Source organism: Schistocerca cancellata, chromosome 2 (assembly GCF_023864275.1).
Source record: "Schistocerca cancellata isolate TAMUIC-IGC-003103 chromosome 2, iqSchCanc2.1, whole genome shotgun sequence".
Classification (NCBI taxonomy): Eukaryota; Metazoa; Arthropoda; class Insecta; order Orthoptera; family Acrididae; genus Schistocerca; species Schistocerca cancellata.
In genome coordinates, this window is record NC_064627.1 from 145,406,598 (window position 1) to 145,424,236 (window position 17,639).

Genomic DNA, 17,639 nt, shown 5'->3' on the forward strand with positions numbered 1-17,639 from the left:
ATTTAATGTGTTTATCAGTTTTAATGCTCTCTCCATACTCCATTATTTTTAGTTTTATCGTGAACGGGAATACGTAGGGGTCCTAAGAACGGCGATTATAGAAACAAACTGAAATGACTAGAGCTGATAAAAGTGATATGCACGATGTGAAAAAGACAGTGGTGTCTTCGTTCACGGCATAAAGGTGTCAATAAAAACAGTCACTCCCAGTTTTGTTTGTTTCTGCTGAAGGTGCAGCTCTCCTAAAAGAGAAACTTAAAGAGGTGTTTCATTTGGAAATTTTTGGGCCTACACAATTTAATAATTATTCGAAATCGGAAGTTTTTATTCTGAAAATAGTATGGAATAGCCCACATTCCAAATTCAACTTAATGTCTGCCATGAATTTTGTCCCGCCACACTCTTCCCTACCTTTTTAAAAGCGAGGTCGTCCGCCAGTGTCGTTTCTTCTGCTTCCTCTTTTTCTGATGATGAGCAGCAAAATAAATGCTGCGACGACTGCTAAATCTTATTCTTTCCTGATAATACCGGCCTGTGAAACTGGAGTTAAAACAATATTTTATAACAATAACGAAACGGGAGCAACGTCGGCAGGTTATCAGAGCCAACTGCGATGACACGATGGCCGAATCCCTTGGCCTCAAGCCCTTCGTTTGGTGTGGACAAGAAGCCGAACGCCATTGCCAGGCGACTAACGATCAGCCGAATCCGGTCTCTGTCTGCGTTGGTCTTCGTTGGCCTTTACTTCAGTACCATACGCCGTGTTTACTTTATCGGCTACTCAGGTACTGAATCTGTGTTGTGTGGTACTGAGGCGCGGTGTGCACCATCATCTATCATAGTCGAAACACAAGATCTCGTTTACCTAGTACTCCAGCTTTGCAAAACCATAAAATAAATACACTCCTGGAAATGGAAAAAAGAACACATTGACACCGGTGTGTCAGACCCACCATACTTGCTCCGGACACTGCGAGAGGGCTGTACAAGCAATGATCACACGCACGGCACAGCGGACACACCAGGAACCGCGGTGTTGGCCGTCGAATGGCGCTAGCTGCGCAGCATTTGTGCACCGCCGCCGTCAGTGTCAGCCAGTTTGCCGTGGCATACGGAGCTCCATCGAAGTCTTTAACACTGGTAGCATGCCGCGACAGCGTGGACGTGAACCGTATGTGCAGTTGACGGACTTTGAGCGAGGGCGTATAGTGGGCATGCGGGAGGCCGGGTGGACGTACCGCCGAATTGCTCAACACGTGGGGCGTGAGGTCTCCACAGTACATCGATGTTGTCGCCAGTGGTCGGCGGAAGGTGCACGTGCCCGTCGACCTGGGACCGGACCGCAGCGACGCACGGATGCACGCCAAGACGGTAGGATCCTACGCAGTTCCGTAGGGGACCGCACCGCCACTTCCCAGCAAATTAGGGACACTGTTGCTCCTGGGGTATCGGCGAGGACCATTCGCAACCGTCTCCATGGAGTTGGGCTACGGTCCCGCACACCGTTAGGCCGTCTTCCGCTCACGCCCCAACATCGTGCAGCCCGCCTCCAGTGGTGTCGCGACAGGCGTGAATGGAGGGACGAATGGAGACGTGTCGTCTTCAGCGATGAGAGTCGCTTCTGCCTTGGTGCCAATGATGGTCGTATGCGTGTTTGGCGCCGTGCAGGTGAGCGCCACAATCAGGACTGCATACGACCGAGGCACACAGGGCCAACACCCGGCATCATGGTGTGGGGAGCGATCTCCTACACTGGCCGTACACCACTGGTGATCGTCGAGGGGACACTGAATAGTGCACGGTACATCCAAACCGTCATCGAACCCATCGTTCTACCATTCCTAGACCGGCAAGGGAACTTGCTGTTCCAACAGGACAATGCACGTCCGCATGTATCCCGTGCCACCCAACGTGCTCTAGAAGGTGTAAGTCAACTACCCTGGCCAGCAAGATCTCCGGATCTGTCCCCCATTGAGCATGTTTGGGACTGGATGAAGCGTCGTCTCACGCGGTCTGCACGTCCAGCACGAACGCTGGTCCAACTGAGGCGCCAGGTGGAAATGGCATGGCAAGCCGTTCCACAGGACTACATCCAGCATCTCTACGATCGTCTCCATGGGAGAATAGCAGCCTGCATTGCTGCGAAAGGTGGATATACACTGTACTAGTGCCGACATTGTGCATGCTCTGTTGCCTGTGTCTATGTGCCTGTGGTTCTATCAGTGTGATCATGTGATGTATCTGACCCCAGGAATGTGTCAATAAAGTTTCCCCTTCCTGGGACAATGAATTCACGGTGTTCTTATTTCAATTTCCAGGAGTGTATGTTATCAACTTCCTTCATCGTTATTGGTGTCCACTTCTGCAACAAGCTACCCTGCACTCGACGCACATTTAAATGGCCTTTTGCTTGTAAGAACTGCCTAAAGGACTTCGGTTTTTGTTCACCATAGCGTTCCCTAAAATAAATGCTGTCTAAAACAGTGGAAACTGGCGATATGCAAAGACAATGGCTGAGAAATGAAAAGACAAAGAAAGAGCAGTCACGTCACTTCCATCTCTACAGTTTGTCATCACATTCGTCTTTTCCTCCCCCTTCCACATCTACTCACATATCCATTGCTACTAGCCCTCATTGTTTGAATCTACCTACCCACAACTTGTGTCTATAGTTGCACACATGAACGAATATCATCCGTGCTTATTTTTCGTCCCTCTCTGCACTGCAGTAATTACTAAATGTTGGCAGTTGTATGTCTTACGTAAGATGTATCTCATTCGTTACGACAAGCATGGTACACATTAAACAGGGCAGTGTACTTTACACACTTCATGACCACCTCAGGAGGTAAATGCCCTGCATCTCTCATTATTGTGTGAACAGCTGGCGAAGTACGCAAGCGAGTAAACAAATGCATTATACAGAATTCCATGGACATTCGCGATTCTGTGTCTGAACTCTCTATTCTTCTGTCGTCTTCTTCTGTTATTGGACATGAACTTCATACAATCGTTCTTTTCTGTTCATCTTGCTGTAATAGTCTGTAATTTGAAAATGAAGAAAAAAATATATAGTTGTTCATAACTTAAAATTTGTGTACGGTATTCAATAATGTATATTCTTCAACTCGAACAGTCCACGGTTGTACTGCCGGTCCATAGTGTCCAACGGGCACAATATTTCGGCGATCAGACATGTCGCCATCGTCAGTGCACCTGACGATGGCGACATGTCTGATGACAGAAATATTGTGCCCGTTGGACACTATGGACCGGCAGCGCACCCGTGGACTGTTCGAGCAAGAAATACGCCGGGAGAAACTGAAGAATTACATGTCTTTCAACCTTGCTTGTCCTGAATAGACGTAACCTTAACGGAATATTGACCATACTAGAAAACAATTAGAAAGTTTAGTGTCCTAACCGGCGGCACGTCTCGAAGATGAGCCGAAAGAAAATTACTTTCAGATTCTACGAGCTATGTCGCCGCTACGAATAATGTAATATATTTCAATTTCACATTTTCTCAAGGTTGCGAGATAATACCCCAGGCAGAAAGGTCTGGTCACAGTATTCTAATTCTAATATGTCATCTGCAAAAGATCATGCTTCTTATCTTATATTGGTATTCGAGACGAAGCCACGATATGAAGTTACGGGTTTTATTACTTCAAATTGAACTGGAATACGAAGAAATATTATGTGGTGCTATAAGCACATGAGTTTTAACTATATGTTGGAGAATAATTGTCTCTCTCCTGAATCATCACAGATAGTTATTTATGGTCCCGTAACCACCCTGACTACTACGCTAGTTTGCTGATTGCTGATCCGCGTCGGGCAACATTAAATTACATTACACTGCTCATATTATTATGAGAGTTATTTCTCTTTTATTTTGACGTTACTTTATTAAAAGCTATCAAAGCAGATATAATAAATTTAAAATTTTATTAAGTTACATTACAACAGCCCACATAATGTTGTAAGGGATGGCCTGAATAAGCCTAATATTTCCAGATTAAATAAATAAATCAAATTTCAAACAAAAATTGTGGGTCAAAACAGCAGTATGCATGATAGATAAACGTTATAATAATAAGACAAGCTACCGTCTCCTTGGAGATTATATGGGTTAATTATTATGTTACGTTCCTCTTGTTTTAGTTGACCGTGTATATCGAGACTTCGTTCATTGTTAAATTCAATGGTGTGGTACGAACTGTGCAGTGTGATAAAGGAAATAAATAAAATTTTACCACTTCTTAATGCGTCTGCATCAAACATAAACACACTAATAGTAGTGGCATACAGTTTGAATAATAAACATAGAGATAAGTCCTTCGCTACGCAACCGCCTTTGGCTCACGCAGCCTACACCTTCCACAGCCTCTCAACAACTGCCTCTACTTGCGACTCTCTGCGCCACTGGGCATTGTCGCCCTGCAAAGAACAACCACTTACAGATACTACACACCAGTACCCTCACAGACTGATATTTTTGAAATATCAAACATTGTTTACATTTATGGTTATCGTGTTGTACGTAGCTTTCATTACTGTGGTCTACCTAAAATACAATGGCGGAAAAAAACCGCAACAGAAAATATAAAAAAATTGATGTATTCCCGAAATTTCACTGCTCTACACTTGTGTAGGTAACACATTGAAGTGATTAACATTGCAAGATCTCTGGTTAACGCAAGCATGGAATAAGCTATAGCCATGTGAAATGCTGGTATATTAATAACTAGTATAGCCGCCAGAATGTTGAATACAAGCATGCAAACGTGCACGCTTTGAGTTGTACAGTTGCCGGATGTCCGTTTGTGTGATAGAGTTCCATGCCTGTCGCACCTGGTGTTTGTGGACGACGCTGGAGTTTTCGTCCGATAATGTTCCATATATGTTCGATTTGAGACAGATTTGGTGATCGAGCAGCCCAAAGCAACATGTCGTCGACACTATACAGAGCATGTTGGGTTACAACGTCGGTACGTGCGCGAGCGTTATCCTGTTGGGAAACATACCCTGGAACGCTGTTCATGAATGGCAGCACAACAGGTCAAATTACCAGAGTGATATACCAATTTGAAGCCAGGGTACGTGAGATAACTGGCATACGAAATCGCACCCCAGACCACAACTCCAGTGTGTCTAGCACGCAGACAGGCTGGTCGCAGGCCCTCAAATGGTTCAAATGGCTCTAAGCACTATGGGAATTAGAACTACGTAAACCTAGCTACGTCTAGGGGACTAATGACCTCAGATGCTAACCTGAGAACATCACACACATCCTTGCCCGAGGCAGGATTCGAACCTGCGACCGTAGCAGCCGCGTGGTTCCGGACTGAAGCGCCGAGAACCGCCCGGCACAGGCCCTCAACTGGTCCCCTTCTAATCAACATACGGCCATAAGCGATGACAACTGGTTCTGCCTTGGTGCCAGAGAACACAATGATTTCTCGCTTGACACCACTGAAGCCGAAAATTGCGATAGTTTGGCCCAGTAGAATACACGGTACAGAGCGTCTGGCTCGGAGCTGTCTCTGAAGTATCTCATTTGTAACTGTCCGTTGTGCCACTCTGGTGCCAACTGCTGCTCAAATTGCTACTGCAGATGCAGTTCGATGCGTCAAAGCCATACGCCGAACGCAATGGTGTTCTCTCTCGGCAGTGCCACGTAGGCGTCCCTATTCCGGTCTTTTTATGATCCTTACATTCCGGTGTCTGCTGCTGCCATCAATCACGTAAATTGGCTCCATTCCTGTCAACCGGCCGGAGTGGCCGAGCGGTTCTAGGCCGTGCAGTCTGGAACCGCGCGACCGCTACGGTCGCAGGTTCGAATCCTGCATCGGGCATGGATGTGTGTGATGTCCTTAGGTTTAAGTAGTTCTAAGTTCTAGGGGACTGATGACCTCAGATGTTAAGTCCCATAGTGCTCAGAGCCATTTGAACCATTCCTGTCAAGTATTCGTGCAATATCGCAGAAGGAACATCCAGCTTCTCGTAGCCCTATTCTGTAAACTCGTTCAGACGCAGTCAAGAATGCCTTTAAAGGGGAGAAAGACGCCAATACCCCACTATCATCATCTCACCCCGTCCTATATCAAAGCAAACCTAATTTTCGTCCTCATAGTGGCGCTGATAACCCCGCTCTTAGGCGAAATTTGAACGGACACCTGTCAGACGTGCGACATAAACGAAAGTTGGTGGACGTGTTTCTACAACTACTTTTGTTGCGATTTTTTCCGGCAGTGTACTACGACTGAAAAAAGAACGAATGTTCTCGAAGTTTGTTGATGCATTCAATATATATTTTATCGAGAAAACGTAAAATTAGTGTGAGATAAAAAATAAAATACCCTAAGAGGTACGGTATTACTTCGCCTGTGCAACAGAAAATTCCGCAGCTGATGATTTTGTTGCTGACAGTTTCTACGAGGTCCAACAGAACGCGAAGTTGTTAAGGAGATTGTAAAACTAATTTTCGTAACACGTGAGACATCGTTTTTGTATCGTTTTTGTATTGACTGGAGGGACCGCATGAGGCAGTGCATCCAACGTTGCATGTTACCGCTAGGGTTCTCTTTCTGATGACTCGCCTTAATACAGTCGTTCCCAAACTTTCTGACACCATTATCCCTGAATGATTTCCTATAGCAACCAGTACCTTGAACGTAGTTTATTATGTAACCGAAGGTTAGAAATGTTGAAACAGTGTAATATTGTAAGAGGTATGTGCTGCCTGCGATATGTAAGCTATAAGAGAATTTGAGACCAAAGAGCAGTGTTGACTGCAGTACGAACTGTGTAGCAGTAGCAGTAAGTTGTTGCTAGCGAGCAGTCGTCCGTCTGCGCTTGTCAGTCCTGTCTGGCGTATCATGTTGGCTGGGCCGGTCGCGGTGCAGCGATGCCGGACCCTGAGTATTATTGTATAAGGTAAACAAAGCAGCCTCGCGCACATTTAGTAATATTATGTAAACTCACACGTAAATCTTTTAAAAATGTCCTAATAATAATCTTTGTCTAATTTCTAACAGGCATTCATTTCAATTTAAAGAATTTAATTTTTTTTAATGCATGATCATTCCCATTCCTATTGTTGCAAAAGAAGAATCATTTGCTTCCTTTCATAAGTAACAAATGTATAGGCCAGCATTGCACAGAACTGTGCCGGAAAAGAGCTATTGTAAGAGCAAATAGTTGCCGACTTTATCGAGGTGAGAATTTTTGCTTTTTATTCAGAATGATCTTACAGGACCATGACGCAGCACTGCTGTCGTCCAAATTTTACCAGGTTACTGAATTTATTTTTTATTACGAGGTTTAGGAATTTTGTGGGTACATTAAATGGGAACCAATTTTGTTCAGTGGTTACACAAAAATTGGAATCATTAACCAAATAATAATAATTATTTTTTTGTGGGGAGGTTACAATATGTATTTTCCTGTAATTTTAAAATTTGACCGAAAAAAAACTAACTCTGAACAAACAAAACATATTTTCCAAATTAAACTACAAGGTTCCACAGACATTTTGGTCTCAAATATCTAAGACGTATATATGCAGACTGAAGCGACGAATGAAAATTTGTACCAACGCCAGGATATGAACCCAGTTCTCTTGCTCACAACGCTGATTGGCTCTATGCCAGAGTGGAGTAGAGGTCAGCCCGTGAGCAGAAGACCTGAATTCGAATCCTGGCCATGGTACAGAATCTTCGCTACAGTCTGCACTTATACATCACAGATGTATGAGACCTGAAAAGATCTCTGGAACCATGTAACTTCACTTGACTAAAGCACCTAAGCCTGGTTTCAGGCAGGAGACCCCATTTCGTTCGATGCTGAGGCGCTAACCGAATACAGTTGGAGAACCCCTGCAGTGTTATTACAGTTCATGGGGAATACCAAGTGGGTTAAAGCACGAATAGGAATATAGAGCGAGGAAGAGGCATGCTAGGGTAGTCCGTGCAGTTATTCAAAGCCACTATGCCAGAGTGGCGTAGTGGATAGCTCATCTGCCTAGAGAGCGAGAGAACTGGGTTCGAATACCGGACTAGGAACAAATTTTCACTCGTGCTATGTATATATGCAGACTGAAGCGACATTTTTGTAGATTAATTCTAAACCAAGATGTAATTACAGTAAGTGAGGTGGTTGTTTATAACATTCTTTTTTGTAATCTGTTTCATTTCGGCCACTGCACGTCGTAAACCGTGCTCAAAGTGCAATCGGTCCCCTGCTTTTGTTTTCATTGCCACTGTAGTCGAGAATCCGCTGTCCTACTTGTATGATGTGGAGACTGGAAACAGTATTCTTATACCTTGTTATGGTAATAATAGATACTCGTCACCATGCTATCCCCAAAGTGTTGCTACTTCTGACTTGCTCTAAGAAATTCTTCTTAGGATTAGACTTCATTTTCGTGGAATGGAGGAACATTTACGGGCAGTGGTCATAAAACCCACGCACTTGCTTATCGGTTCTCCAGTTCAAAAAAAATGTTCAAATGTGTGTGAAATCTTATGGGACCTAACTGCTAAGGTCATCAATTCCTAAGCTTACACACCACTTAACCTAAATTATTCTAAGGACAAACACACACACACACACACACACACACACACACCCACCCATGCCCGAGGGAGGACTCGAACCTCCGCCGGGACCAGCCGCACAGTCCACGACTGCAGCGCCTTAGACCGCTTGGCTAGTCCCACGCTGCTCTCCAGTTCACAAAAATAGGTATTGAAAGAGTTTGTTGCTGATAAGTGCTGACCAGTTCCATGTGTGACTGAGCATATTTCACTGTTGGTGTCGAGCATCACTATCAGTTCTGGAAACATCGAAATGTGTTGAACTTTAGCCCTGTGTTGCTAGTTTTCGTCGCAGATTGGAACTTTATCAACTTCATCTAGTGGTGTCAAAATATTCACCGTATTTCCTTGCAAGCCGAGGTTAAGCGTATTGATTTCTACCATGTAATCCGCTAAATAAGTCATGTTGAAAATAAATGTATTATCTGTTATTCTGAAATGGAACTATTCTCCTTTTCCCTCTTTTCCAGGCACAAAGCGATTTTTTGTCAACTTCCGAGTGCGGTATGGAACATCTTCCATACAGATGTATTATGGTTATGACGTGGCAAGAAGAGCACATTGTGAATCATATCCGAGATAGTTTAAGGGAAATTCAACTCATAAATTCTGAACTAGTATTACCATTTTCACTGTCTGAGCGAGTTCGTTAGAGAAATAAGGTGGATGTATTTTCATCGCCAGAGTATGACTGCGTCAAATGCGATGTTCAGTCACTGCATTATTCACAATTTCTTTTACGAATGTGTGGAATTCAGAGCTAACGCCCAACATGGAAGACACTGCGTATGTGCCTACACCTACTGTTGTGGACTGTCAAGGCAGCCAGTCCACAGTGACGGGTATCCGATAGAAAGGCACGCGTACACACACGCCGACTGGCGTGATTTCTGGAACGGGATAATTAGTGAATGCGATAAAGAAAAGAACGTAGCTACAAGAACACTTAACTTTTATGCATCCTTTGGTATACAGCAATCTTGATGATACAAGTGAGACTCATTAAGATACATGCAATGTTACAAATGGCGCCTTGCTAGGTCGTAGCCATTAACTTAGCTGAAGGCTATTCTAACTGTCTCTCGGCAAATGAGAGGAAGGCTTCGTACGTCTAGTCGCTAGCAATGTCGTCCGTACAACTGGGGCGAGTGCTAGTCCGTCTTTCTAGACCTGCCATGTGGTGGCGCTAGGTCTGCAAGTACTGACAGTGGCGACACGCGGGTCCGACATGTACTAATGGACCGCGGCCGATTTAAGCTACCACCTAGCAAGTGTGGTGTCTGGCGGTGACACCACACCTACCAACTTCAAACCAAAGCATCTCACTTTTCTCAACAAAATTCACCACTGATTGGACATAACTGCACGCGGCAAAAAAGCTTTACACTGATTCGGAGAACAAGTATTCTTCTTTCAGGTCGACATCTTTTGTGTGTCGAACACAGAGAAACAGCTGAAAACAAGATGCAACGTTGGTCGATTTATCTAATTGCAGGGCAAGTAGCAGACTCTGGATATTTTGAAACGGTACTCAACTGAATAACAAACTTACGTACGACTTCAACATGTGTAAAAGATATTTGTTTCTATTTCATCTAACAACACAATGAGATCTCCTAGAACTAGATTCAGCGTATCTAGTAAGCATGGCTTGATGAGATCCCTTCCTGTTGTATGAGAGTTCTTGGTTTTAACGATTCAAAGAACGATTAATTTCTAGTCAGGTGCTTCTGGGACAGTGAGTATCCCAGCGAAAGAGACTCATGTCTGCATTGGCAATGTTCTGCAGTATTGAGACAGCGACAACAGGCAAGTGAATATCGCAATGCTCAGCCATGCAATTTACAACGTGGCAAGTCACATCGCCCACATTTCATTGCCCGCATCCGTGTTGAGGCAAAGGACGGGAGGAACAGCAAAGAAATGCAACAACTTGTAGCTCTTTACAGAGGAAACCGAAAATTGCGAGACCCTAACGACATTAATTATCGTTATAGAGTTGAATGATAATAGGTCGCGTATGGTGTCGGCTGCAAACCCGATGAACAGAAGAACAACATGCAAACTTCGATGACAATCATTGATGTTCAGAGGGAACAGTTTGTTCTATCTCATTACAATTAGTTTTTTGTTGCATTATACGTTCAACATTTTTTTAGTTTAAATAGTGCTATATCTCGAGTAAAGAAGTGGACTACCTGTTTATTTAACTCAATTCATAATTATATAAAAGCACTTTCTTTCCCTATTCCCACTACGTTGCCTTGGGTTGATTAAGTCTGGGGTTTGTATTAAGAGTTCGTCTGCTGGTATTGCCAAGGAAGAGATGTGGTCACCCTGTGGGTCGGTTGGTGCCAACCTAAGCCTGGAGTAAAGACAGATGATGCACCTGTTTGGCAGGGGGTGGTCCGGGGTTGGTAACAGGTCCCCCTCCCCTCCAGGTAAGGAGAACGGCCGTTGAGAGCCGCCATGACAGAGTCATTCTTGGGGTAGCGGCTTAACTGAGCGGACGGAATCGAGGGCGATCTCCGTCTTTGCCGCCAGTTTCACCGTGGGATGAGGTACTATGTTTTACACTGTTACTAATCCGCTCTTTTTCAGGATTGAAATAGTTAGCGTGTCGTTACGGCCATTCATTCATTTTTTTTAGAAATTTCGCCTTTACAATTAAAGTTTTCAGTTAGGGTTTCTTTTTCAGAGGCGAGCATGGGGGCTCGCGTTATCCCTTTATAGTGCTGCAATCACTTGGCGCCTTCAGCACACGAGAGCAGCAATAGCTCTAACAAACATTATATAGTTTCACTTTTAGAAGCAGTATTTCTTTTGTTATGTTGAAGTAACCTGGGGCCTCACCCTGCCTAGTTAACACGTGGTCTTAAGGCTGATGGGTAATTTGGATGACGATTCCGTGTGAAACCTGGTAGGAGATGCGTGTGTGACAGACATACTTAAGGTTCAAAGCGTGTGACGTAAAATTTTTCTAGGCCATCTCTCAAATGTTGTTCACGGTTTCTTTTTAACCCCATTTGCAAGCAGCACGTCCTAACTACTTTGATAAAGAATAGGTTAAGCGTGTGAATGATTGTTCGTTCTTGCTTTCCATACTATACAGAGGGCCGAGTACAAGAAATTAGCTGTTGGTATTTGTCACCCACGTGGTGCCGAATTGCACTACCAGCGAGCTACCGGTTCCTTCTCGGAAATTAGTTAAGGTGAGACTGCTTACGTGTGATGTTAATTGATTATTTACGTGTGCCGTAGTTGACAGGATGCTTTATTTTTTAAGAATTTGCTTTCTTTTGTGAATATGGGAGATGTTTGTGTCTGCTTTGTTCCCCCGATTTTCCTCCAAAGAGAATTTTTGTTATTCGGTCCTAGTAGTAATCATGGGTGCGAATTTCGATCACTGTCCCAGCAGACGGACCACAAGGGCAGCATCGTAGTCCCATCCTCTTTCCAAGTGCTTAAGTAGAAACGAGATGCCTGTTAGTTTAAGCACCTTCAGTGGGAGACAAAAAATTAGAAGATATTTCACTTCACATTGTTTGCTTTGTAAAGTTTTGGGAAATATAGATAATAAATCTCATATTAAGTTTGTAAAATTTCTGGGATCTAGACAATAAATGACCTATAAACTGGATGTCATGGGTTTAGTGGTCATTCCTCTCGACACAGGACTGGGGTTTGTAATGATCATTAAATTCATGACATTACAAACTCCAGTTCTGTGTACAGAGCAATGTTACCAACAAAGTGGTGTCCTTATAGATCATCCTCTTTACTGTCTTGCCCACTTGGTTGTTTGAGCCCTCCCCCGTCTTATCCGTTGCACAATATTAACATAATAATCATCAGATCATTTAACTAAACGTCAGGCCGGCCCCTTAAATTCAATCCTTCCGCGCAATGTATCAAGCGGGCTAGCACGTGTCAATGAGGCGACTTGGCCACACACACGTCCGGCACGCTCTAGCATAGATAGAAGGAAACAGAGGAAGAGAGATACAAAAAGAGGATGATGCATAACTAAGCAGAGGGAACCTTTCAATGTATGTACTGAATATATCCATAGTATATGGCAACTGGAGACTCGTTCATGAGTTTGATAAAGTGCGAAGTTATTGCCAGAATCTCTTTGCAACATATTGCAGTTGTACAGTTTGTGTTCGAAAATTTTTATCGAATGTCTTTATAAGACTTAAAACAGATATTGTATCTGAACCACGAATAACGAACTTGGTAGAAATGCAATCAAAGTTCTAGGCGACTGATGACCTCAGCAATTAAGTCGCATAGTGCTCAGAGCCGAAATGCAATCAAGTGGTACACTGGAAATATTTTTTTCTGCCTTACATTACACTACTTTCTAACGCTGGTGTTACCCACTGACGACAGCTTCTCTCTCTTTTGTAAACGACGGTACAATGCCACAAATGCAATGTCGGCTTGCTCCCGCTGTGACCTACCACGCGCTCCAACGTGAATCACTGTGCCCCGTGCAGCTCAGCGCAATTCCTCATATCCACGCACGGCGTACTCCCATCCAGAGCTGTCACACGCAAATGCTCTGCTTCCTCTGATGTACCGAAAATGAGCGGAACATGTTCGGCACGGGGCGCTCAGTGTTCAGATTATATTTGTATGGACACTGTAACACCTTGGTTCAGTTTACAGTGATAAAATTCCATTCTTAATTTTAAATTATTGTTTCTATAGCTTTTTAGAGGGGAAAATAGTGCAGAATCAGAGTTCGGTAACTGCAGATCAAAATTATGGTATATCAGCAAGTAGTTTAACGTCTAAGTACAGAAAAGCCACGGAAGCTCCGTCATGGAGAAGGCAGTGACGTTAAACTCTTGAGATGAAAAACCTATAAAAAGGCCTGATCGTCATTACTGCCGGCCTTTTTTCCTTGACTGTTTCGTTAAAGGGCGGGGAACCCGTGTCAGTCAGCGAGACAATAGTTAGATTGGACTTCATCGTGTTAAGATTCACGATAAACTGTTAGAATATCACGGAGATTAAAAGTGATGTAGTGTACGATCTTTGACTGTTGGTAGAAACGGAGTATTAAGGGGATTTTACGACTTTAGTGCTAGATTGGAACTTTGCGGACATATAGATGACAGAAACTCAAATTATCTGCTGATACGAGTGAATACCCGTACCTCTGAATTCAGATATTAACGTGTGGACTTTTGAAAGTGTCGTGTGCCGTTAGTTGCGAATCTGGGGTCTAGTGCAGCAGGGGATAACCCGTCGGCTTTGAAAAATGACGTCACAAGTCGCCAGAGACCATGTATTACAAAGATGAAAGAGCTGAGGAGAGTGTTTAGAAACAAAGGAATGCGAGAGAGATAAACATTGATCTTGTCAAAAGCCGAGAAGCGATTCTTCTTAGTGTTGTAGCTCCCTTCAGTAGCTAATAAGTGTTTTTTGGCTTTTTAAAAAAAATCTCACGAGATAGAATAAACTGATCCTACTTTATTAAGCAATCAGTAAAAAAACGAAATTGAAACATAACAGCAAAAGCTGTTATGTTTTAGTTTAGTTTTTTTATTGATTGCTTAATAAAGTAGGATCAGTGAGATTTTTTTTTAAAGCCAAAAAACACAATCCACATTACCTCAATATCATTACGAAAAATATTATGTACCGGCCGAATAAAAAATATACAATTAAGTTAATTAAATCACACGTTTAATGATGTACCGAATATCAAGCGATCGCTTTTAGATTAACATTCAATTATTTTAATGATAGTGCTTATTAGAACACAGAACTGCTTTATTATCTATGCCTCGAAGTGAAGACATTACGATCTATGACTAAGGAATGACGTCATTGTTCAAAGCCGACGGGTTGTATCCCCTGCTGCACTAGACCCCGAATCTGGACGTAGAGCGTGTGCATATCGGCATTTGCGAACTATTTAGATTCCTCCAGGCTAGGAACCTTTTAAATAGACCATCATCCATCACCATCTTAATCCTTGAATATAGAGTGAAAGTGAAATACAAGAGTGATTAGTAATAGGTAAATGAAATAATTAAAACAGTGAAGGTTTTACGGAACAAAAGCTAATCAGCAGTAAGTCAGCACCATCTAGCGGAAAGCGTAGGCATTAACTAACACGCTAACTGAAGTGAACGTTTACGTGTTTTACGGACTGCTTAATATGAACTTTTGTGACTCTTTGAGGTCCCCAATCCCTCCGAAAGGTGCCGCAGGCTGTCTTAATCATAAAAGGGGAGCGTTTTAGCCGGGCAAATTACTAAATAAAAGCGATATTTACAAGACTCGCAGTAATAGCAAAACACAAGGCCCACACCTCATCGGAGAGTCGTCGCATCACGTATCGTCGGTAGGTTTTCTGGCTTTACTTCCCGACGTATCTACGAGCAGATGTCGATGTGGAGTACCTAAAAAGCGAACCACAAGAGAGCTTCGACACTTTGCTGGCGAAAAAGAGATGTCTTACGCATAATTTCAATCGGAGATTCATTTATCGTTTACCAGTCTTTTATGCTCATATAATTCACACACAGCAATGTATAGCCTGAGCTGCGCAAGCCGAGATTTACCAGCATTTCTCATAAACGTTGATGGATTTCAAATAGTTAAAATGGCTCTAAGCACTATGGGACTTACGTTTAGGGGATTGATGATCTCAGATGTTAGGTAAATTAGGTTTAAGTATTTCTAAGGACATCAGACACATCCATGCCTGAGGCAGGAATCGAACCTGCGACAGTAGCGGTCGCTCGGCTCCAGACTGTAGCGCCTAGAACCACACAGCCACACCGGCTGGCTCAAAATTGCAAAGTTAATGGAATTATCAGCTGTACAGTTACACAACAATCATTGAGTAACGTAATTTAAATTCAGACAAACACAGCATTACTCATAACTTATTTGCTGTTTGATCAATAACTGTTTTACGAGAAATTTAATAATACTGAGCAATTGTTGGTTTGACTGGGTGGCATATGCATTAAAGAAAACAGTTTTATTTTCAAAAGACGTTCACAGCTCAGCAAATTACAATTGAGTTTTCCATAGAACAATTCTTTTAATGGGATGTTCAATGATGAAACCAAGTACTATGCCGAAAAATGATAATTACTCAATCGTTTCCGCCCTTTTCTAATCTTTGGGTCCCGATGCTTCTGCACAATATAGACATTTCAGTCCGATCAAATCACTAAATTTGTTCTCTTGAGCCTTAAATATTGACATTCCGCATTTCATTAAATATTAGGGCTTATTTTATCACAACCTTTGAGAGCAGGCTGTATTTCGCTACGCAGACACAACGTACAGGCTGCTATGTCGACAACTGCGTTTTTTCTCTCATTTTTTTCTGTACTACGCTCACTTTGTTAGCTACAGTCGGAAAGTAAATTGTACAATACATGTTCGTGGTCTACAGTCGTACTATTACAGGCACTCATGCACTCATTGCCTCAATTTTGAGATGTTTCTTAAGAATGAGTCTTTTGATAGTAACAGCAATATGTTTCTGTTTCCCTAGGAATGGCAACTGAAAGATTCCACCGGCCAGCTGTATCCAATGTATGGAGATGTCACTGACGAGGAAAGCCTACTTTCTGTATTCAAATGGATTTCTGATAACCTGGGAGGCGTCGACATTCTCATCAACAGCGCGGGATTATTCCGCAATCCTCAATTGACTTGTAAGTGACTAATATTCCCTATTAGTATACGAAGTAGATATATAGGATGGTCAGTAACAGTCTGAAAAGTTTGTAAGGGTGTTGCAGGTTAGGTTGTGCTGAGAAACAATTGTGAAACAAATTTGATATGTTGCGCCGTTTCCGATTTAACTGGCACTGACATTAGCTAATCAGGTCATTGGGCACGAGAATTGAAACAATTGCACGCGTTAAAATGCAGTTACCACTTCTTGAAATGCTCATTACCATTAAATTTATTCCTACCGAAAAAGGCACGTTTTAAAGCTAGTTGAGCAAAAGCTGTGTTTGTTCGTTTGGTTTAGTCAAACCAAAGAAACGTTTGGCAACACTGTCTCTGGCAGGCTACTTGAATTTCCGCGCACAGCGACCTTGCTGGCTAACGTCAATGCTATTTAAATGGGAAACGGCGCAACGAATCGACCTTTTATCTTAACAATTTTATTCGCAGCACAGCCCGCCCTGCGACATCATTACAAGCTTTTCAGACTCTTTCTGGATTTTTGTTAATTTCGCAATTGACTTCTCAGGTGTCCATCCCGGTAGGTGCGTGGTCAGCGTGGCGGATTGCCAAACGAAGGTGCCGGGGTTCGATTACCAGCCATGTCGGAAGTTTTCACTGCTGTGGGAGTGTGTATTGTGTTGTCATTTACGTTCGTGTCGTCATAATTGACATTCTACTATTGAGATGGGTGTATGGGCACGTCCCGAAAGCCGATAATAATAAAAAGAATACTAAGTTGATACAGAAATCTGAGGACGTGTAAATTACCGCATGCTGCAAGTTCTCTGACAATCAGAAATAAAAACCAAATAGGAGGAACGTAGTTAAGAAGTGTCACCTCAGTTTAAGCTCACTATCAAAACCAAATGATGACAGACTGAAAACTCTTTTCAGCTCCAAGAGTGTGACGCACATACTTCTCTGCAAGTGGCAATAGAAGTGAAGCTAAGAGTAAACATCGGTCGGAGACCCAGTTGGCTGACTTGTCTCTCACTAAGAGTATGAGGTGGCCTCGTTCGTGAATGTCAGCGCTGCTTGTACCTCTCCCAAGCAGCTGCCAACAACGTGTTGACAACCTCTGACCACAGCCTAAGACATAATGTCCGATGTCGGTGCCACTGCCCATCTGCGTCTTGTGGCCAATGTCGGTCACTGGTGGAATCCACGGATCTTTTCAAATCAGTAAGCCAATACGCGTGGTGACAATGCAAGCGACTTCATCCCCCATAGGCGCGGACTCAAGACGAGAATCGGTGAAATTTGGTCGACGATCCCATACACGAAATATGGACTGTAAGAAACCTGTAAATTTAGTCC

General features: G+C 43.1%; 1 protein-coding gene across 1 annotated transcript in view; it reads left to right on the plus strand.

Annotated features, from left to right (window-relative positions):
* The window catches only part of LOC126161438 (farnesol dehydrogenase-like), a 74,477-nt gene that overhangs the window by 10,126 nt on the left and 46,712 nt on the right, over window positions 1-17,639 (plus strand). The window contains exon 2 of the mRNA XM_049917239.1: window positions 16,138-16,300. Within this exon, the coding sequence (XP_049773196.1) occupies window positions 16,138-16,300 (163 nt within the window). The remainder of the gene's footprint in view (window positions 1-16,137; window positions 16,301-17,639) is intronic.